The sequence below is a fragment of the Dromaius novaehollandiae genome, chromosome 24 (genome assembly GCF_036370855.1).
Source record: "Dromaius novaehollandiae isolate bDroNov1 chromosome 24, bDroNov1.hap1, whole genome shotgun sequence".
Lineage (NCBI taxonomy): Eukaryota > Metazoa > Chordata > Aves > Casuariiformes > Dromaiidae > Dromaius > Dromaius novaehollandiae.
The window spans coordinates 9,040,959-9,062,804 of record NC_088121.1 but is presented as its reverse complement, the minus strand read 5'-3'; the positions used below and the strand labels follow the sequence as shown (position 1 = coordinate 9,062,804).

Below are 21,846 nucleotides of genomic sequence, written 5' to 3'. Positions count from 1 at the left end.
TCCAGGAAGCACTTTCCACTTTAGAGGAAAGTATGCAAAACAGAGGATACTGGAAGAAGTAGTTTATAGGGGAAGTTGCTTTCTAGCCTGCCAGAAACATGAGAATTTATCTTCCTTCCAAACTTGGATATTTTCCTTCTAAATCCTAACCTACCTGTGGATTTTCATTATCCGTATAATTGCCTAATCCTTCCTGGAACCCTCTAAGCACTCTGTAATTTTGATAAAGACAATTTTAGATGAGTCCCAAACAACACGCAGCTCTGTCAAATGCAGCAGGAGGAGAATGAAGCACAGTGGGCGAAATCCCCGCACTGCTGCGATCAACGGCGGCTTTGTCTCCGCAGCCATCCTTCGAAAAACACTGCGTTTTACCTCTGCTTGCACATTCTGCAGCAGCAAATGTAGCTGTCTGCAGAGAACAACCGCAGAGCCTGCAAGGGTATTTAGCAATTTCTGCAAAACCCCGTTCACTTTCTGCGATTCCAGGGACAACCTGCTGTTTGGGGACGCACGAGCTGCTGCGTGCAGTCACCAAGCTGAATGCCTGGCTTTGGAAAAAACTGCTCCGGGTGTTTCTTAAACAAGTGCTGCAGCTAGACTTTCAATACCTAAGTTGGAAATCCAGAAGGAAGACAACCTAAATAAAGCGTACAAACTCTGAGACATCCTGATGACATCCTGACAAACCTGATGAGGTTTTTGTGGCTTTCTGAGACAATCTTACCAAATGCATCATCTGAGAGAAGGAGCAGCACAGAAAAGTAGCTATTAGCAGGTCATCTACCAAGCAGGGAGAACCACTTTGGGGAAATCTCTTTGCTTTCTAAGAACCAGAATGATGTCAAGAGAGCTGAAACCCAGCTAGCCTGGCTTCAGTTGCCGTAATAAGCAATTTGAGTTATGTGGGTAGAAAGATTGCAGCTAAATCTTGTCTAAAGACACAGTAAGGAAAACCGCTATCATGAGAACTTTTATCTGTCCTTGCTTTCTGGCTGTAACTGGCATCAGCTATACTTGACAGGTGCTTTCCTAGTAGCTTCTGCATTATAATTATCACTGCTTTTTTCCACTACGGTAATTAACTGCCTCTTACGGTCCTTCTCTGCCCTCAGTAATTTGCAGCTTCTTGCCTGAACCACAAATTATGTTCAGAGAGATTTTATAGGTAGGATTACAGATCATTTTCCAGTGATGAAAAGCAGCATGAGTACATTTTAGTGAGCAGCTGGCGTCACGTTTTCCAGTCTCTCACCGAACGGTGTACGAAAGAGAGCTTCGCACCTGCCAGCCAGAGCATGTTTGGCCCTAGCAATGCAGATTTAAAGGTTTGGAGCATTGTTCTGCAGATGACCATATTGAACATTTAACTCTGCAAATACTGGGTCAGAGGCCAACACATCCGCGGTAGCAGAACTAGAAGCAAAACCTCTTACAAAGATCGGAAAAAAAAATGCATAAGCAGGAGCTGCCAAAAACCTGCTTGGTTGTGACTGCTCCAAAACCTCCTGCAGTGCACGGTCAAAGCCGGAAGGATCCTACACAAATGTTAGTGTATTCCCCACCCCAAAAACTCTGTGAAGCCAAAGCAGTGGTTTATATTCCTCTTCCTTTCCTCACTGAGTTCTAACTTCAACACAGAAACAGCCTCATCTATTCCCCGCTAAATCTCAGCCTTGCGCTCATTTTAGCACTGCAATAACGCATGGTTTTTTCCACTGCAGCAGTGGATTGCTCTCAGGAGCCACAGTCCAATTGATAGATAATTAGCTGTTGTGGCACCGTCTTTGCAAATGACTCCTCACCCTCGTTATGAGCGTTCTTACGTGCTGAATGCCCAGGACTGAATTCAATTTCCACAAGCCACAGCAAAACAGTCCCCGTTATTGGCAACCCTTGCTCCTGTATTCTAAAAGGCATCCTTAGAAATCCCAAATCTTTGAGATTATTTTGACTTTCCCTTTTTACAGTAGGCTATAAAGGTAAGCTTTATTTAACAATAAAGTCATTAATGAGAGATACCTGTCACATGCTGCTTGGGAACCACACAGTGACATCTGAACTCCACTGCGTCAGGGACACTGATTAAAGCATTTATTAGCACTTGGGTTAATCTCAAAACCCCTGTTTGCTCAGTTTATGGAAAAAATTATTAAATAGTCCCCTGAAAGTCTACTACGGACATGTTTACTGCCAGACATATTGCCTCACATATTGCTAAATCTTCACACATTTCCTGTCTAACAAGTGAAGTATAAAAATACCATATTTTCTATAGATACCACGTTTTTGGCTGTTTTACATGGAAGAATTGGTGATTAAGAGCATTAATTTTACTTTCACAATAACACAGAATTAGGAGTCAGGTTTTCAGTGGAACGCAAGTATCTAAAGATGCAGAGCGTTGCCTACCGAGATCTACCTTCAATAGGAGTTAGAGCAGGACAGATCCACAGAAAACCAGCTGCTAAGGATCTCATCCTAAAGTTTTATAGTAACTTCATTCTGCGAGGGACATTATTGCAGAGAGGTGCGTTAGGCTGAAGCTAAACAATAAGAAATACCTGGCTTTAGGGTTCAATTCCCTGACTTCTTCACATTGACCAGTGCCCTCCTAATAAGCAGAGCAAGGGAAATAATCAAAACGCTGTGCCAGATCCGCATGGATCCAGCCTGTTTGCCCTTCTGCTTAACACTTCTCTCAGGGCACAGGGCCAGTCCCTCTACCAGCGTCAATCTGCACAGTTCTGTCTGAAGAATACGGGACCAAAAGATACGAGTCACAAAATCTTTCCGATGTATTTAAGCATCGCCTACAGCCTAGGAGAGGCAACTGGAACAAGTGGATGAGGGAGTTCGGTGCAGAGTGGCCTTCAGGAGTCTGCAAGGTTGGGTTTCTGCTCTGATTTTAAGAATGCCAAGCTGTCTTGGTTCCCGACGCAGTCAGCAAGTGCTGTGAGGGCTGTGCAACTCTACTTCACCAAGCCACAAATAAGTAAGTGTCATGGAGGGAGAGGAGAAGAAGGCCAGAAGACTGGCCTCGGGCACAAGTAATGCTAAACTTTCAAGCGCTGCTGGTGGTTTTTAATCCTGTGGTCAAAACCCAAATGTGCTTACTCTGACTCTTCCTCTTTTTGTTCCTTCAGGCTCTCAAGCAAAGACTCCTCCAGGGCTTCCAGCTCCTCCAAGGGGATCCGCAGCAACCAGGTGATGTGGGAGATCAACACCCTCGCTCGAGCGTCATAGTATCCTTAAACAGAAGGAAAACCAGGAAATCAACAGATCGTCGTTGCACAAGATTAAAAGGCAAGTGGTGCACTCAGCTGTGCTGGATGACCACGTTACATGCAATAGAGTTTCTTCCCTCAGGTCCTCTTCGGCTTTCACATATTTGAAGACTTATTTAGAGAAGAGGAGCACTAACTGGAAAATCCTCCTCCTCAAACCTCATCCTATCAATAGAGACATTATACCAGGTAATTGCATGCTATATTGTACATCATCAACTTATGCATCAACGCAAGATTTGGTATCTCGTACGAATGCACCTCCTCACAAAAGCTGTACGTTCAATTCACCTTGTTAGCAAAAAGAGAGACTCTGGAGTTGAAAACTACACGTTGGATCACCTAGCTGCACCGGGTGGCTTCAGTCCCCGTGTGTCCTGGACAACTCTTTGCATTTATACTTCACTGCATGAGATGCAGGAGTGGACAGTGCACTCAGATAACATGCAATAGGAAAAATAGTCACTCCAGGGCTTATAAGCAGGTGTCCTAAAGGAAAAGATATTTTTAAATTTAATAGATTTGAGAATGATTTGCACCAAGTCTTTTTTTTAACATGCATGTCTCACTGGCACCTGCTGCTTGCTGATGGTGGGCTTCCCTCAAGGGTTCTCTGCGCACGCTGGACTAAAAAGTGCAATTGCTTTTCCAGGGGTGGGTGAAGCTACTGACTAGACACATTTACAAAGTATGCGCCTGCTATCTGCTGCACGTACGTTACATTTGGCAGCTGGCGGTCTATTAAGTTCATCTATTTATTGCCATCATTACCGAGATATCAAAGGACTTCGGTAGGCTTTAATGAGGCCACTTTCAAAATTTGTGCTTAGTTAGGAAATAGAATAATATTATCTTTACTTCACCCCTCGTCTTGCAAGCTGAAGTGGGTGTTTTAACAAGTAGCTTTCTTGCTTCCTGCCTGCTAATACACCAGTTTAGCTTTTTACTTAGTCAGCATGGCAGTAAGTCAGCAAGGCTGGAAAATACTATTTCTCTTAAATTCCAGCTTAATATAATAAGCACTTTTGCAATAGCAGACCTCAATTTTCCATTAAAAATAAAATGTGGAACAAAAACAACCCATTGCTCTCACGTGAAACAGGATAACCAGCAACCAGTGAGTTCTTCCCTGTGCAAACATGTTAAAACATGGAGATTTCAAAACTGCAAGTAGTGGTATAAAACAGGCTTCTTTCAGAAATGAACGTTTTGCCCAGCGGGCAGTCTCTATTTAATGAATTTTATCAGACTAATCCATGTTTTGAATTCTAAACCAGAAATCTCTTTTATGGGTAATATACTGTATGAATAAAATCCCATTTATTCAAAATAGGCTCCACAGGACACCCTGGAATTTATTCCCTGAATACTTTTTCTTTTTAGGCAACAAACGATTTGCAGAAATTTTCCAGGCTGAGATTTTCAGAACAGCTTCATGGCCTTCCTAGAGGAATAAGTCACCTATACCTCTTGAAGCAATGGCAAACGACTACTCCAGGGTAAGTGTTTAACTCCAGAACATTTCCACCATCACTTGCATTTGCGTGCCAATACAAGGGATTTGATGTTTAAGAGCTTAACAATTGTTCAATTTTTAAATTATCAGTTATCATTAACCATTCTGATTATAATAGTTGCCTTTCCTGGAGTGCAAGTAGGGACAGAGTGTGCTGCTTTTGCTATAAAAGGAACTAAGATAAAATAAGATGGTACTTTGAGCTTTTCGAGCATTCTATAGAAAGAGATGTGAAATCATCTATATTATTCTTACAAAGAACAAATGCTAGGCAAACTTACCGTCTTTAAGAGAGAAGGACACAAGATCCTAAAAAGAAAAAAAAATATTCAAGTTAAAACTGATAGCGTAGGCCTGGAAGTCTCAAAATGGAAGCATGAAATAGAAAAATCTACAATTTAATTAACACAGCATGTTCATGAACGTGGGAAGGCAGCGAGGTGCAATTCAGTAGGGCAGCGTACAGCAAAGCCAGATGCTTTCAGTACAAAATTCTCCATATCCAGGTACAAACGGCTGGACAGAAAGAGGAAAGTGCAGAATGGGAGGGCATTGCCTGCTTTGTATATGCTGAAGCAACCCCTATTTTTTGCTTTTTGTGATCATGTTGCAATTGAAAGCGCAGATTTGGAGAAGCAGGGCTCCAACTCTGCTATTGTTCTTATGGCCGCTGCTAGTCTGGTCATATATACTCATATTTTCGACAACACAGATAGCGTGTTTGAATGCTACTCTAATGAAACAGCACACTGCATTTTTTGGCATTCAGGTAATTCATAGCTCTAGGCAGTAGGGCTGAACTGGCAGGGAGTTCTTTTGGACTAAACACCCCAAAATAGAAATTTCAGTGGTTTTGGCCATCTGTAAAGACTGAGGGACTTGACTTCTACATTGGCTCTTCATCAGAAGAATCGGCAAAACAATATTTATCAATCTAACACATGGTTTCTAAAGACAAATCCATGAAAAAAGAGGTAAGTGCTCCTTAGATGCGAAGTGCTAATGAGTAATGCAGTAAGTACACAATAACTAGTATTGTTACTACCATGTTCTCTTCTTTTATTGTCACCTAATAAATTGCAAGTTCGTTATGTAACTACAACATGCAGCACTGGCTCAGTCCAGCTACTTCTCTCTCCTACGCAAGTAAAGAACAGCTGAATTTTACAGGGAATCCTTCAGCCTTTTGGGAACACAGAAAATGCAGCCAAAGATGTAGGATGCTGCCAAAGAGTTGATGATTATTAGTCCCGTAGCTCCTAAGCAAAATTTGTATCGTAGAAATGTCTTTCATCTTCTTCGTATTGCATGAGAAGTGCAGAACAGAGAACAAGCCTCCCTCAACCAGGCCCTACTAGAAGAGGTGCAAAGTACAGATACTATCCACTCCAAAGTAAGTGCCTGCACTCTGAATATCATTTTAACATGAGGAGAATCTGCGGTTTCATAAAGGTAAAAGGAGATTTTGCGTAGGGCTGGCGAAACAGCAGGATTTGGGCAGCTGAACTTCCACTGGAGTGTCAAACCGGGTGCTTTTTCAAAAGGCACAGCCTCAAAACCTTCCCTCCTCTGCTGCCTCACGCTTACACGAGTCTTCTTCAGCGGTTGCTTAGGCACCTACGGGTGCACAAATACCTGGGGCCTCACTGTTTTATAGCTGGGTACCTGCTCCCAGCCACAGAGAAAGCCTTCTTGTGCCAGCCTGTCCCGCGAGGCCTAAGGGGACAAGCCCTTCCAGAAGATACCTGCTGGACGGGGCTCTGCACAAAGCAGGCACCACTGCTGCTTCATCCTGCACCCCAGAGCGCTCACCCAGGGAAAGCAAGAACCTGGTTCGCTATCTCCAGCCTGTGAATAACCGTTTTAAATTAATTTAGTCACTGAATCAGGTCTCCTCTGTTCCACTAATCACCAGGCTGTAGAAGAAAAGGCTCCTTTTTAGCTCCAGCGATGATTAGCATGCTGTGCATGCACACACACTGCAGACTGCTCCTCAGGCTGGTTGGCAGGATCCCGCTGCAATGCCTGGGGAGAATTCGATGCCCTGGAAAACCCGAGCTACCTTCTTCCCTCTGCCTATGGGAAGAAGGTAGCTCGGGTTTTCCAGGGCATCGAATTCTCCCCAGGCATTGCAGCGGGAGCTGTGCGTCTCGACTCGAGTCCCGTACCGACGTGCCCGGTGTGGTCTGTGGCACCTAATGTCAAATACCCGCTTTTCAAAATCTGGCTTAAACATTTACATGGCTATATTTCAAAAGCTGAGGGATGGATAGAGGCAATCAGGTGATAAACTAGAGCTATTGTTTGATTGCATCTGTGTCAATGAGCGTACTCCACTGTTTCTAATCAGTTTAGGCTTTGCACTGTACCGCTCTGCATGGTCATCTGGAATATAACCTGTATTGATTAGATTAGTTCACAAAAGTTTTTCTGTCTCTCTATGCAGCATTTATTTTTCCGTCATATTTTGAAGACTGGTGTCTCTAACTCCCCTGCAAACTCTGTGCACAACACTACTATCCCCTCGCTGTGCCATCACACACGCAGATGAGTAAGACCTTACTAAGAAAGGGAAACAGTGTTTATTCAGACTCTCTGCCTTTTTTGATGAATTCCTAGAAGTTCAAAACCCATTTCCTCAACAACAGAGAGCTTCAATCCACATCGCACGGCTGCTGTCTGGAAAAACAGGGGAAAATGGACACTCTAAGTATGTCCAGGGCAAGAACCCTGATTCATACTAAGAACATTAAATGTTTTCTCACCAAGAAACAGAAGTGGGCAGAGTCAACTTCTTCCCCTCTTTTTGTTGTCATTAAATGCAAATAGAAATTGCCTTCCTATATGCAAAGCACTGCCTTCTCCTACCACACCCACAGCCTGTTTGCTATGACTATTGTCCTTAAAGGATTCAGTTAACCGATGTTTGTCTGTATTAGTCATCTGAAACGAATGCAAATAAAGATAAAAATCCACGATCCTCCAATTTTCACTGAATCAATATTGAGCTCATCCCAACCCTCCCGCTCTCATGTGTCATCCCTTCAGCACCTTTGAGAAAGAGGGCATTCAAAAATGCAGGTATTAGTGCCGGCAGGACCCCGCCACTGGACATATAGAGCAATTGAAGTGTGTGCTTGCAATACCCAGTTAAATAAACAGAGAGCATGTGGAGTCCGTAGCAGCTGAATACAAAGAAACAAGAGCACCATAAGGCAACACAGGAAGAGTCAACAAAGCTTTGTCCCTTGGCTTATTTTCAGGTAACAAGGAAAAAGCTTATCTCAGCTTGATACGCTGAGGTTTCCCACCCATCAACATGCTTTCCCAATAACGTCTTGCAAGCCTTTCCTGCCTCATTTTATAATATCTTTTAACGATATCTTTCTCCTTCGACAAAATCAATCGACTTGTCCCTATAAGTCACTGCCTGAGGTCCAGATTTGAGGCATTAGACTGATAGCTACTCCTGACCTTTGATTTCAGCTAAGCACAGAAGTTATCCAAGGCTTCTGTATTCTACTTGTTTCAAGGTGATGAATGCCTCAGTTCTCTGATTCAAAACCAAATACTGAACGATCCCGCTGATCCAGAAAACCAATTGTAACAGCATATGGAGCCCTTAGGCAGCATAAGCTCAGAGCAAGCAAAAGTTAAATTTCACCAAAATTTTGTCCTCGATGAACTCAGCAGTATCACAGGAAGACTCATCTAATTCTAGAGAAACCATCCTGGAGCAGAGAGAACTAGGGAAATAAGCAGGGAACGACCAAGCCATCCAGATGTGGAAGGAGCTGGTGGGGGGGGTTCATACAGTTGGAGCAATCAACATCTAGACAGCTGCTCTTATTTTAGAAAGTCTGTCCTAACTGACTAATTAAGTCTAAGGTTCTCCGTCACTGTACTCATCCTGCTAAGGATTTTGAGCACTGTAACTTGCGGATGTTTGGGACAGATCCTCTGAGGCCTTTTATGGACTGACTAGAAGACAAGAAAGATAACTTAAATTATGGGAGTTGGTTATGATGACCCAGAAAGTTCACTCTCATCCTATCTTTACTTACATGGCCTTGCTCTTGCCTTTGTTGTTCTGTTAGGTCATTATTAAAGGTGATAACTTGATAAAGGTGACTCTGTCATAACTATTACTCAGTATTGGAGCACTGTCTGCACGTAGGATGCCTTGCTACTTCCTCCTGTGTGCAGTGTACATTGAAGGTGCTTGGTGACACTGCTCACGTTGCACCTGACATCAGTGGCAGCCTGCTCTGCTCTTCGCCCTGCATGGCACGACAGGAGAATGCATCAGGAGATTATTTTCCACAGCTGAGACTGTAGCAAAGGTGAGTGCCTTCAGGATGCTTTCCTTCGTTTATCTATACACCAGTTTTTACATCAGAATATTTTAGAGTAGTCCCAGCGTCACTAATACTTCTGTAGTAATTTTCTCAATGAATGAAAATAAAGTCACAATAACTTGTATTTCCTTCTGGCCAAAGCGGACTCTGGGAAATGTGCTATTTGGATCACCTGCTATGTTGCAGAAGATTAGTTCTTCTTCCTGTGCTAATAGTCTTTCTGCCTGGTTCTCAAGTACACAGAGGTGCTTTATATCACTGGGGAGGGACCCTTAAGGAAGATGTAAATACTCAGTCTAAAAATCCTTTCTTAACACTGCTCTAGCTGTGTAAAAGCTAGAAGATCTAGCCCCCTAAAACAGTCCTGCCAACATATATGCACTTTTCCCTGCTCCTACATAATACCTCTGATTCAGGGTAAAGGAAACAAATGAAAATCAGGCCTATCATGTTCAGCGTTTCACCAAAATCCGTAGAATGCACATATGAAACAACAACGCTGCAGTAACACAGTCAAGTAAAAAGACCGATTGTTCTCTGTTCTGTAGAGCAGAAGGCATCAAAGACAGCAACTGTTAATTCAGCTGACTGGAACTGTCTCAGTTGCAAGCAGACGAACAGGACAAACCCTTTTTACAAAAGCAAACAGTGCAAGGGGAACATGTGAACTTACCTGGGTAATGACAACGGGATTATCTTTCAGTATGGGATCCTTCAGCAAAATCTGGGCAAAAGTTTCTGTGCCCTCGCCTCCTAAGCCACTGGCAAATGCTGTCATGGCAGACAAGACAGCATCAGGCAGGTCCAGCCATTTCACCAAGCCCTCAATGAATTCTATCCTGAAGGAGCTGTAAGGCAAGAGAAGCTGTTGAGGACAGAAATGCCTCATCTTCAATGTCTAATCTTCATTTAAGAGTCTCAGGACTAAAACACTGATTAAAAGTCACTCAGGTTGCGTCTTTAGCCTTGGTCTTCCCTGTTTTACATTTAGAAGAAGAAATGGTGACAGCAAAGAAGGATATTTCTTCTGTGCCCCAGCTTCCCTGTCACTATTCTGGTGTATTGTAGTGCTTGAGTGTGTCACATGGGAATTGTGGTGTTTTCTTAGTACAGATACACAACTTTCGGTCCAATAACCGGATATTTTTACAACCCTTGAGTGGTCCCTGCTTTCATGTATCGATCTATCACTTTGCACACAAAAATCAAAGCACTGTAAGGCAGCGGAAGGTGAGTTTGCTACCAGGCTCACAAGCAAGCAGTCTGAATGGGGTCAGACCTTTCTTCAATATGTGCTTGGAAGTCTGCAGGATTAAGGGATGCAATTTGTGCTGAAGTATAAAAGCCTTAGAGGTGCAAAGAGAGTCAGTACAACTAAGAAAACAGCTGAGAAAACATCTAATGCCTATGTGTCCTTTGCATTTCGAGAGGTCTCAGAAATACAACATTGACAGGGAGACAGTGGGAAAATGTCACCACAGCAATTAATCTGCAGAGCGTTCAGGCCTTTCAGACTCTTTCTGTTTCGTGTCACCTTCCTGAACTTGCAAATTCATCTTCACGAAAGGACCCAACACCAGAAAGATCTTCAGCCCCTGAAACTTCGGAAGGCCCCAAACCGGCTGGGCCAGGACCAAGTGCCAGTGATCGAACCTGCCCATCACCATATAATAATTTCGGGACTTCCCTCATGACACTTGGAAGCAGAGGCTTTGGGCTGGGCCAACATGTGCTTAACACTCTTCTTTTTTAACCCAATCTATCCCACTGACAACACAGACTCTGACACCAGCTCAGTCCGGGCTGCAACCCAAAAGCCACCTCCGTTGCTCACCCCCTTGCTACTAAACGTAGTATTTGGTACCTTTGCTCTTTTTCAGGGAACAGCCACGCTAGGGAGATGCCACAGAGCGCTGCATAAGCAAATCTTCCCGGTTCCTCTAGCTGCTGGCCCAGAAGGATGCACGAGTCCTTGTCGCCTGCCTGGTCGGCCGCGCTATGCGGTTTCCAAGCCCAGTCGTTCCACTTCTCTTCTGCAGCCATTTTTACCTGCAAATTCAAAGAGGAAAAAGAAAACAGCTGGAAATGAGGAAGCAAGAGGACAAATTGCCTTCGCTTTTCACTTGCTGCCTCTGTGTTAGGTCAGGTCTGTCGAGGTCTAGCTTGAGTACTGCTCCAGCGACATGATACTGGGACCAAACGCACAGCAGAAGGCTTTGGCCACCTTCACGGATTCTCAAATTTGTGCATCAAATGAGTAGGTAATACTTTACACAGCAAAATTAGACATCTCTGTCAAGATGTACAGAGCTCGGCCTCCTTTCGGGCGTATCATTCACATGTTTATCACAAAATTAACATGTGGAATAAAAGCTCTGCACGTGGCGTGGGGACCAGTCCGTGGCCGCTTGGGAAATTATGGGCCTCTCTCATCCTCAACTCAAATCGCTCTTCTGTTCATTTTGCTGACAGCATTAAGAAAGCTGCGTCCAGCTGCAGCCTGTGATTAAAAGGAGTTTAACGCAACTCGTTATTTCCCATCCCGTTTGCTACGCTTTCCTTGTAACATTCTCTTCTTTATACCACCTGCAACCACATTTTTCTGAAACATGACATGCCAGTGCCACACAAACTTGGAGCTGGGACATAATATTGTTTTTCAGAGTGCAGAGGCGTATGCACCTTTTTGCACTTGCAATTTAACTGCTTTGAATTGCTCCATGGAAGCTCCACTGATTATCCAGAGAGTTTAGGACACCACTGATGTGCTAATTTTGGAGTCCCAGAAGAAAGAAATGCAGCATTAGGAGCATCTCTCTTCAAACAGATTTCTTTACTCTCTCCTTGCCACCATTGCCTCCTAAGAGAGGTGTCTGTGTCTTGCCTTCCTGCTCAGAAATCCCTTCGAGGCCATTCATATTTCTCCAGGCCTGCGCTATTGACCTGCTGATGTATAAATACAGGGAAAATTCGTCGCCCTGCTCGAGAGCTGATGATTACCATAACTCCCGGCCTCTCTCCCCAAGAGTGCCCCGGCCCCTCCATGTGTATCTCCTGGTGCCGTGGCTTGAGCACACAGGTCTAAGGCATCTCAGTGCATTTCCATGGAAACATCACATTCCAGCAACACGGGAGCGCAAAGTCCGCAGGAATAAATAAGCCACCTTATTTTCTGTACCAATGGAAGAAGGGAAGGGCAAGATTACACCTCCCCAGGGAAAGCAGGCACCTGTCTTCTGCCTGGCTCAGCACGTTGGCAGCATTTGTATTTGTTGAGTTGCAGATGGAGCCAGGCACGTTTCCGTGCTTTCCATGAGTTTTCTAAAAAATCACAATTGTGTGAGAGTCCCTCATTATTGCCTCCGGTTCCCTTTTCTCTTAAAATCACAGAATAGTTTATTCCAAGAGGAGCTTTGCTGGTCACCTCACCTGTCAAAGCAGGGCTAACCTTAAAGTGAGACCAGCTCAGCTCTTGCTTTTGCCCCACTGGTTTTGGTTGCTCGTTTTCTACGAGGCCAGCGACGCGCTCGCTTGGATGTCTACGGCTCTCAAACCTCTGTTCCACCTAAAACATCCAGAGCCTAACATACTGACCACTTTGCAAACAAATAATCTAATGCTTAAAGTATCAATAACTTTACAAACAGTAACTTGGCACGTCTGTTTTAAACTCACCTCTGCACGCAAAGGTATTAGCTTATTATGGGAGACAGAATTTGCAATTTTCCCTGCCCAGCTGTGATAGGAAAGATTTATTTGTTTGTTAAGAAGCCAAACCAGCAACCCCTGGAAAATTTTATCCAGCCCTAAAGTTCCTGAGATGTTCTTAGATCCCATGATAACGGCCTTAAGGAAAAACTTAAGAACAACAGATCTGAGAAAGAGGTAATAGCATCCAGATGGCTCCAAGGCGAGAAAGAGAAATAAATGATCCTATTTTCTCCCAGATCTTTGCTTTGGTTTAAGATACGGCGGCTTGACCCTCTTTGCAGAATCATACCTTAGACCAGAAACATGTAACTCAGCTGTAAACAGGTACCTGGACATTTGGATTGGGTGCTGCCTTACTACACCAGCTCGATGGGCCCACCCAGGCTTTGCACATCATTTTAATCCCATAACCACAGGCTCATCTAAAAAGTGAAGCAGCTAGAAAGGATCCAGAGACAGTACAACTGCATAGTTGTACTTATTTTCCGGTAACATAACAAAAGATGAGAGCAGTTATGAAGTGACACCAGAGTGGCTTCTTGCACACAACTTTATTGCCTCTGTACAACAAATAATGTACAATGCTGAGTTTTTCACAAGTACTGAGAACGCCCTGGGAAAGTCTTAGAAAAACTTACTTTCTCTGCCATTTCTTCTCAGCATGCTCAGTGTGTGTCCTTCAACTGACAGATCTATTTCCTCATAAATATCTAGGAAAAATGGGCCTGGATTTTCAGATATGCAACATAAAAAATAGCACCACGTGCTTTAATGAGATTCAGTATGAGCTCTCTGGTATCTGATATTGCTGAAGTCAACAAAAACCACAGTAACTCAGAATCTAGAAAGTTCGGGTAAACCCTGTTGATGCTACAGTTAAAAATTTGGGCCCAGAAGTTTTGTCACTAAATCCAACAGGAGGGAATTGAGGCCAGAGCTGGACACAGATCCTGAAAGTTATTTACAGCCTGTGGTGCTGGAATTCACATCTCTCTCTCAAACAGTGTGATTCAGCAATCTCTGGCATTTCCATAATCTGAACTGTCACTTGAAAGAGAAATTTTTTTTATCACTTCCAGTGCTTCTTTTTCAGACAAAACCCTTTGTTTTCTTGAAAGGTGGTGCATTTTACATCATGGTTCCTGCAATCCTATTTGGGAAGTAAACAGATAATCCCCTTGCAGATCCACAGCTGTAAAATACAGGCACGCTCCCTCCCAAAGGGAAAACAGACTGGCATCGCATTCATCTCAGCTAATGGCAAAAGTGACCAAACAGGCAACATTTACCTCCAAGACCCTCAGAAGCCTCTGAGATATCTCATCAACTTCAAGGAAGCAGCTGTGAAGGCTTTTTTGGATGGGGATGACCAGAAAGTCCCTCACAAAGGCAGGGGAGGGCCATACGACTGCGTCGCGGGTCGTGCGACGGACACAACACCATGACTATGAAAATATTTAGGCAGATTAGTTTCCTTGAGGGGCGACAGAGCTGAACATATACACAAACAAACACAGAGACGTGCATAAATGTAAAGGAGATATCAGACTGCTGGGGGGGGTGGAAACATGGAAAAAACAACATATTAAGTGTTTGCACAACTTTCTGAGCGTGTTCAGTTCAGTTAACCCAGGCGTTCACGCCCACAGCTATGTAGGAGAAACGCCATTAGGTGGAAAAGTTGGCAAAGCTTAGGAGAGGCGCAGTATTGGGGGAAAAAACTTGCTTAGTGGGGGGAAAAAGAAAAAAAACCACTCTGAAGGGATTTCCTAGGGGTAAGGACCTACATTTGCCCTAGGCTGCTGCTGACCCTTGGGTTTACTGCAAGCTTTTGATGCCCTTTGTGCTTTAACCCCCCCGCCAGCCTTTAAATATATATATAAAATATATATATATAAAAATATATATATAAATATATACATTATATATATAAAAAAATATGAAAGGGCAGATTTTGGTGTGAGAAACGTTTACAGCGCTCTTGAACACAAAATGAATGAAATTTAAAATGCTGCGACTCTCCCATCCTGACGTCTCGGCTCCCCTCACCTACCCCCCACCAACTTTTCCCTCCAAAACTGTGATTTTTTAAAGAATTTTATTTTTTTAGGGCAACCAACAGCCCCCCGGGGGGAAGAAGCGGCGCCCGCCACAGCCCGTCCCTCAGCGAGGGCGGCCCAAGGAGAGCGAGCGAGCCGCCCGCCGACCCCGGACCGGGCCCCTCCTCAGTCCTACCGGACCCCAGCACCCTCCCAAGCACCCTGGACCGGCCCGGACCCGACCTGCTCCCGGCCCGGCCTCAAATAGGAGCCGCCGCCGCCGCGCTCCCTTCCGCCGCCGCCGCCGCCTCCCCGCCCCTTCCGCCCGCCCGCCCTTTTCGGCCGCTGCGCAATCTTCGTAAGGGGGCAGGTGTGGCTTGGCTGACCTGGGCTGCCCTACGCTGTCTTACTTAGCGCTACGCTACTGGCGTAGCGGAGCCCTTCGCGCCTCGGCGGCAGCCCGCGCCTAGTGGAGATGGCGGCGCGCTGCGGTCTGCGCCGGGGCTGGCGGCGAGCCCCGGGCCGGCCCTTCCCCCGGTTCCTGCTGCCCTAGGAGAGGCGATGGGTAGGGAATGAGGCCGTGAGGCCTGGCGTCGCTCGGCACCCGCGGGTGGGTGCGGCTGCCCCTTCCTCGGGGCTGGGCCCTGCCCGCCATGTTGGGCCCTGCCCGCCATGTTGGGCCCTGCCCGCCATGTTGGGCCCTGCCCGCCATGTTGTGTCCCGCTTCCCGGCCTACCTGGCTCCGGGCCCTTTAACTCCCTCTGGAGCCCCTGTTTGCCCATGAGGTGCGTCCCCTCTCCGGGGGAGGGTTGCAGGGGGTTGCCTGGTGTTGGGTGAAGCTGCCCCCCGGCTGCTGCTCCCAGGGGAGGGAGGCTGCTGAGCGGCCTCTGGGGCAGGGCAGGTTGATGTCTGCTTGGTGGTTGCTCTGAGGAAGGTTCAAGCCTAGGTGTCCCATGTAATATGGCATTACCAGCCAGGTTATAAAGATGTCTGAATGGAAGCTGAAGGGATGCGTGTGTACATATATGTACACAAACATATCAGGGATATATCAATATGGCTGTGCGAGTGTTGCTTCTGATGGCAGCAAGATTATAGGCACAGCTCAGGGAGGTTTTGCTTCGTTACGGTTAATTGGGTCTTGAAGAAGTCCTGAGGCTGTATTTAGGCTGTGGAGCTAGTTCAGCTCTCAGAGCGTAAAACTTCTGCGTGATGTTTTATGTGTTTTAACACGTGGCTCTGCTTTGGAAGTGGAGTCAGGCAGAAACCCCAGACCAGATGCTTAGTAACTCTTGAAGAAATCCAGTTTTTTCTGTGGGGGTGGGAATGAGGGGAGGTAAGCAGCTTTCCTTTATGATCACATTTCATGAAATCAAAACCTTAGTTGGATGCTTGTTAGTTGGGCTAACTTCAGTCTATGCTTAATGTGCTACTTGGCACTATTAAAAAAAATGCGAGTGCATGTTCTGTTTAAAAGCCGGTCTTGGTTTTGGCCAAATATCTTGTCTTGATTGCTTGCTAGGAATGGTTTAACACCTCAGCTTTACTCGCTCAAGTACTCATGTTACCTGGTTTTAAGCATCATCTTATAGTTACTCCAGTTGACTCCGAAATACATAATGAATGCTCTGTTGATCTCAGGGGACAGAAGGTATGTGCTTTACCCTATGACTTAGGTACCTGCACAGCATGAAGGACTAGTTGCAAATTGTGCACAGGAAGCAAGGAGTCATCTGGACACATCTGTTTTCAGACAAAAATCTGTAAATTAGCTTCTTGTAAATTTGACAGCTCTGCATTTGAGGACTTGACATTCTCTTTGTAAAGAATCTGAGAGAGGTCGAAGTGTGAAATGTGTTATTTATTCTATGATACTTATTTTTGTCTGTTTATATGTGTGTGATAACACAGCTAGAGTTGTTAAAAGTAGTCAATAATGTAAATTGAATGGAGTGATAACTGAGAGTGAGTTTTATCAGATGCTGTAAATTTGGACTCTTATAATATGGTTTAATAGTAGTCAGCACAATTCTGGATAATTTAAAGTTCTGTAGATAAAATGAGGCTTCTGCACTTAACAGTAATTTTGAACACCTATGCTCGAAGTTTCGGAGGTATCTGTCTCCCCCTCTTACATAAGCAGCTAGTAACTGTGGTGGGACAACAGTGGGGCTGTTTCTCAGCAGCCTGAGAAAGGATTGGGATGGGGAATTTTGTGGCTTTGGGAAGAATCCTGGGGGAAAAGTGGAGGAAAAGTTTGACATCCAGGTGTTACCAATGAATGCTGAGGAGGGTGGAGTTCAGTCAGGTTGAAGCAGTTAAAGGCTTGACACAGGGTGTTTATAGCATGTTATTTGGCTTTTCAGTGGAGGTTGGAAAAGCAGATGTTGTGGGAACAGGGGCTGTTAGTCTTCCTCAGTAACTTAGAAGAATGAATAGTGGTGAGTGATAAAGAACAGAAGTAGGAAGGAGTAGAAGAGAGAAGAACAAAGAAGGAGCAGTAGAGGAAAAGCAGCCTTAGGGGGAAAGGAAGAGAGGGAGCTCAGGGAGAAGAGGGGAAGAAAACTGTAGAAGAGGGTAGGAATACTTTAAAACTAAAACTGGGTTGTGTGTATGCAATGTAAATACGACACCCTTAAAGTTTCTGCTCTAAGATTCTGTGTCTACACAAACTATAACACTCAGATATCACTCTTAGATCTTACTGTGATCTTAAAACCGCCTGATGGGATTCTGGCTCTATAAATCAAGTTTTCAAGTACTGATTCAGCATGTCAACTATGCCTGAATATTACCACCTTAACCCATTTCTTGTTATGTCTCATATTGTCTTTGAGGCTACAGTCTGTTACCTAATCAGGAGCCAGCTAAGGTAAACAAGACAAGAGAATTAGCTGAAACTCTCTTTCCTGGCATGGAGAAAAAAAATGGGTGTAAGAAAATCCTTTTATATTTTAGAATATGAGTATAAATGTTTTATTTGTCCTTTTCTCCATAAATGTAATTACTGTTGCAAAGATTTGCATTCTCATTGAACCTTTTTTTTTTCTCTCACCATAAAGGAGGTTCTTTAAGAGTGCTGGTTTGTCAGTGGTAATTCTGCAACATGAATGCTTCCTTCCCAGCTGAAGATAATCTCAGTGGTCCCTTTCTGTATTGTTTTAGAAGAGCTCTTCACATGTGTGGTGTAAATATAAACCTTTGTTTGGTGTTCTGCCCTGATACCTGGGAACAGAGTGGCCATGTTGAGGAAAAAAACAAACTTTTTTCCCTTCAAGTGCTTTTTTTTTTTTTTTGTGCTGCAGGCATGAATGAAGGACTGATGTGGTTCACACATGCATCTCCTTTTGTGTAGGTCAGGGCACTGGCATGTACTGCCTTCAGGGAAGCCCTTTTCTCTTGGCCTTAGCTTAACCATTAAATATGGGACCTTTTGGGAGGGGAAGGTGGTATGTAACTGAAACAGATTTATCCTGTTCACACTCATTCTCACATTTGCTCACCCCCATGAACTCGTAAGCACCAAGAGATGTGTCGCCGTGGTCTGCCCGGGATCCCCAGTGTGCCACGTGGAGGAGAAGGGACATTGGCTCAAATCCTCATTGTGTCTCCTGGGTTGTTCTTCACTGATGACAAACTGATACTGGATGCGACTTTCATGCTCTTCGGGAGCGCACGTTATTTTGTATCTGTCTCTGAAATGTTGGGCCAAGTTCCTGAGTTTGTGGGTTTGTGGTTCCTGTGGGTTTTGTGGTCATTTGTATGAAATTGGTGTTCTGTAGCAGTTATCGCGTGCTGCTCTCTAACTCTTCTAGTTTTTTCTGAGGCTTTTGTTTGCATTTTGTACTTCATTCACGTGGATGTTAATATTTGTTACAAACCTCTACAATATCAGTCATCCCCTAATATTGTGAAGGGGGGTCAGCGGCAGAATTTGCTATGGGCTGAAGGACTCAGCAGGAGTTTCTGAAAGAACTTAAGTACAGGTGAATAGTTGGTCCAATCTTTGTATCTGAAATAACACAGTTCTGTAAAATATTTGGGTTGAAAGCTTCCCATCTTTTCCCAATCAATTTTTTCTTGTTTTTTATTAATAAGTGTTATTACATATGTACTATGCAGTAAGTCTGGTGCAGCCCAAATATATGGGCAGAAACAAAGCCTTTTTTCCCCTTGAAACTTTCTGTTCTTAGGCAGAAAATAGATGTGTTCTTTCCAAGACTTTCGGAGGACATCTTCCCCTGTTCGTCTAATCCGTTTTATCTGCTGGTCAGACACTAGGTGTATTTATGTACTCAGGAACTGGAGTACATCAGTTTCCATTCTTATCAAACACAAATATTTACCACAGGCCCAATCCAAAGTCTACTGAGATCCGTGGGATTCTTAAAAATGTAACTTAACTAGAGGAATCTTCTAATTCTTTGTTTAATTTTAGTTGGGTTGTAGGGTATTTTCTTAGCAAGTAAGTTAGTTTTTTTAATTAAGGAGAAAAAGAGCATTACTTCTCTGGTTTACTCACCGGGCCGGTTGTACGGACTCCTTAAGGAACTTTATCATCTGTAGTTCCTGTCAGTGGGGGAGCTGTGGAATGTTTTGGCATTAGTTGTCAGTGAGGAACTGAGACACAGAAGTCAATGAGCAGTTAATGTTATTAAACTTTAATGGACACCTTCCTTACAGAAATACTAAATGTGATATTACAGCAATTAACTTTCCATCTCCAGAGAAGGAATTGTGGGCATCTCCAAAGGGCAATGTCATACTTCAAGTAAGGATGGCAAGAACAGAGGTGGTACAGGCAGCCAGATAAAACAGGAGCGCAAGTGAAAAGAACCATTTCACTGCTGAAGAACATGGGGGGAAGGAGAGAGGCTGGAGCGTCAGGCATTTTTGAGAGCCTTACCCTTTGCAAGGCACAGACTCAAGATTAGGAGTGTTACTTCACCTCTTCCTCTCTACCTTCATGTGCAGCTTAAAATGGCATCAGCTGGCATCCTCTTTCCCTCGTTCCCCCTTCCCATCCCTGCTAACAACCATTTTGACAGGGATTAAAGTGATGATCTGTGTTGAAGCTACCATCTTCCATTGAGACTAGGGTTCGAGTCCTGGGTTTACTAATCTAATTGGCTGCGTTGTCACAAGAAAAGCATTTGTATGTTAAGATAGTGGAAAGCACGATAGCAGATAGAGATTTTTGCAGGGTAACATGTCAGGCATTTTGGACAATGTTCTGCAGCACTAATCCAGCAATGACACAAACAGGAACAAAATGACAAAGAAAAACAACAAAATTACTCGTCTGAAGTACAAATCACAAAAAGCCTGTAATTTTATCTGATAAAATTACTACATATAAATATTTTGCTATGTTTCAGGTAATAAAATTGAGCAATACTGTGTATTGGCATTGAGCCTTAGTGGGATGGCTTAGCCACATTTTGTGAATTTATGGGAATGATTGCTTTTCAAGTCTGAAAACTGATCAGTGCTCCTCACGTGCAGCTTCGGGATAGCAGCAGTCCGTCGTCTCTAGGCAGCTCTCATCGGCCGTTTCAAGCGATGGCAGTGATGCTGGTCTCCTTGTGGCAGGAGGTGAGTGAGTTCCTGCTACAGCTGCAGTGGAATTTAGGATTGCAGCAGAGCACCAAAGACATGATCACCCCCAGCATAAGCATAAGGCAGATCACCCACTTTATCAGCCCGGAGTACAGAAACGGGAGGATGAGGATAGTGAGAATCACGACAAGCAGCAAGAGCAGCACAAGCCTCTGGACAGCCAGTCTGTTGTCTTCTGGAATATTTTGTTCTCTGTATAAACTGTCTTGGCTGGTTTGAGTCCAGCTATTGTTGTCCAGCCCTATGGGGGAGATGTGTATCTCGGGAGTTAAATCGGGGTTTTCCAAGTGGTCCATGATGTCGTCTTTATCGCGAAGTGTGCGGATGAGTCCTCCTAACACAACAGTCTCTTTTCTGCACAGAGGGCAGGTGATTACCCAGGTCTCGTCCTCTTTCCTAAGAATAAGCTTGAGGCAGACGGCACAGAAAGCATGCTGGCAGTCCAGGAGCTTGGGTACCCTGTAGATGTTATACCTGTTGAAGCAGACTAGACAGTCCATATCTGCAGCAGATGATGTGGGTGAAAGCATTTCAGAACTGAACGCTTCAGGAGAGATGGAAAAGTTCGTTACCGTAGTTGGAGGCTTTGAGTTTGGGCAGTCTCTTTCTGGAGCTGCTGGTTCAGAGCCCTCAGGACTGTCTGGCTCTGTTCCTGGCGGTCTCTCCATTTCTTCAGCATGCTGTTCGGTGAATCCCAGTCTCTTCATGTCGGCAGCGATTTCTGTTAGAGCTCCTCCCGTGCTTGTTCCTGAAGCACATTCTGCAGTGGGCTCGGGACTACCTTTCTCAAGCTGCGGTGCTCCAGGAACTGTTGATTGATTTTCACCGTTTGGCTTGTCAGTTGATTTCTCCATGGAGATAAGCCTCGGTGCCGTTTGCCTTCCCTTAGCTGAATGATTTGCTGAGTTTCTGGCTCCTTTTATATGCTGCTTTATTCCGGTTGTGTGCATGATTGATTGGTGACAGCTTTAAGCATGTTGTGCTGTGACAATAATGTTTTTATGAGATGAGGATCTGAGTTAATGATTAACTTCATGGCTAAGATATTTTACAATGGCTGATAATATCGCCGAGCAGTTCCCTTCCAGGAGCAGACCCCGTGGCATTAACAGTCTGAAACTTTGTTCACTGCACAGCCAGGGTGTGACAACAGCATTACCTTTATTGCTAAATTAATGCTTTATTTGTTAACAAAAAAATCAGCTGGCCTTTAAACACAGCTTTGCTGGACAGTGACAGAGGAATTATCTAATATTAGTGTTGATGATGTATTGAGTGCAGCACTTTGATTAGAGAGCGTGAGGCTGAAAGGCAGG

The 21,846-nt window shown here is 44.4% G+C and overlaps 2 protein-coding genes and 1 long non-coding RNA gene across 5 annotated transcripts in view; 1 reads left to right on the top strand and 2 right to left on the bottom strand.

The window, feature by feature from the left end:
* TMCO4 (transmembrane and coiled-coil domains 4) overlaps positions 1 to 15,236 on the bottom strand; it is a 44,601-nt gene extending 29,365 nt beyond the window's left edge. For 2 of the 3 annotated variants that reach the window (XM_026112478.2, XM_064497105.1), the window contains exons 1-5: positions 15,155 to 15,224; positions 11,026 to 11,210; positions 9,835 to 10,009; positions 5,085 to 5,112; positions 3,118 to 3,250 (exon numbers count right to left, since the gene is read on the bottom strand). In XM_026112478.2, coding sequence (XP_025968263.2) covers positions 3,118 to 3,250; positions 5,085 to 5,112; positions 9,835 to 10,009; positions 11,026 to 11,204 — 515 coding nt within the window. In that variant the 5' untranslated portion in view covers positions 11,205 to 11,210; positions 15,155 to 15,224. Of the gene's footprint in view, positions 1 to 3,117; positions 3,251 to 5,084; positions 5,113 to 9,834; positions 10,010 to 11,025; positions 11,211 to 14,161; positions 14,318 to 15,154 lie in introns of all 3 variants that reach the window. The other variant, XM_064497106.1, reaches the window with a different exon arrangement.
* On the top strand, positions 3,245 to 8,252 carry LOC112990626 (uncharacterized). Its single transcript, XR_003261113.2, has 3 exons — positions 3,245 to 3,476; positions 4,671 to 4,786; positions 7,250 to 8,252. It is a non-coding gene; the product is annotated as an uncharacterized LOC112990626 (long non-coding RNA).
* A 4,298-nt stretch (positions 15,237 to 19,534) lies between the features above and the next one.
* On the bottom strand, positions 19,535 to 21,503 carry RNF186 (ring finger protein 186). The gene has a single exon (XM_026112491.2). The coding sequence runs from the start codon at positions 21,478 to 21,480 to the stop codon at positions 20,467 to 20,469; it is 1,014 nt and encodes a 337-aa protein (XP_025968276.2). The 5' UTR covers positions 21,481 to 21,503; the 3' UTR covers positions 19,535 to 20,466.
* Positions 21,504 to 21,846: the final 343 nt, after the last annotated feature.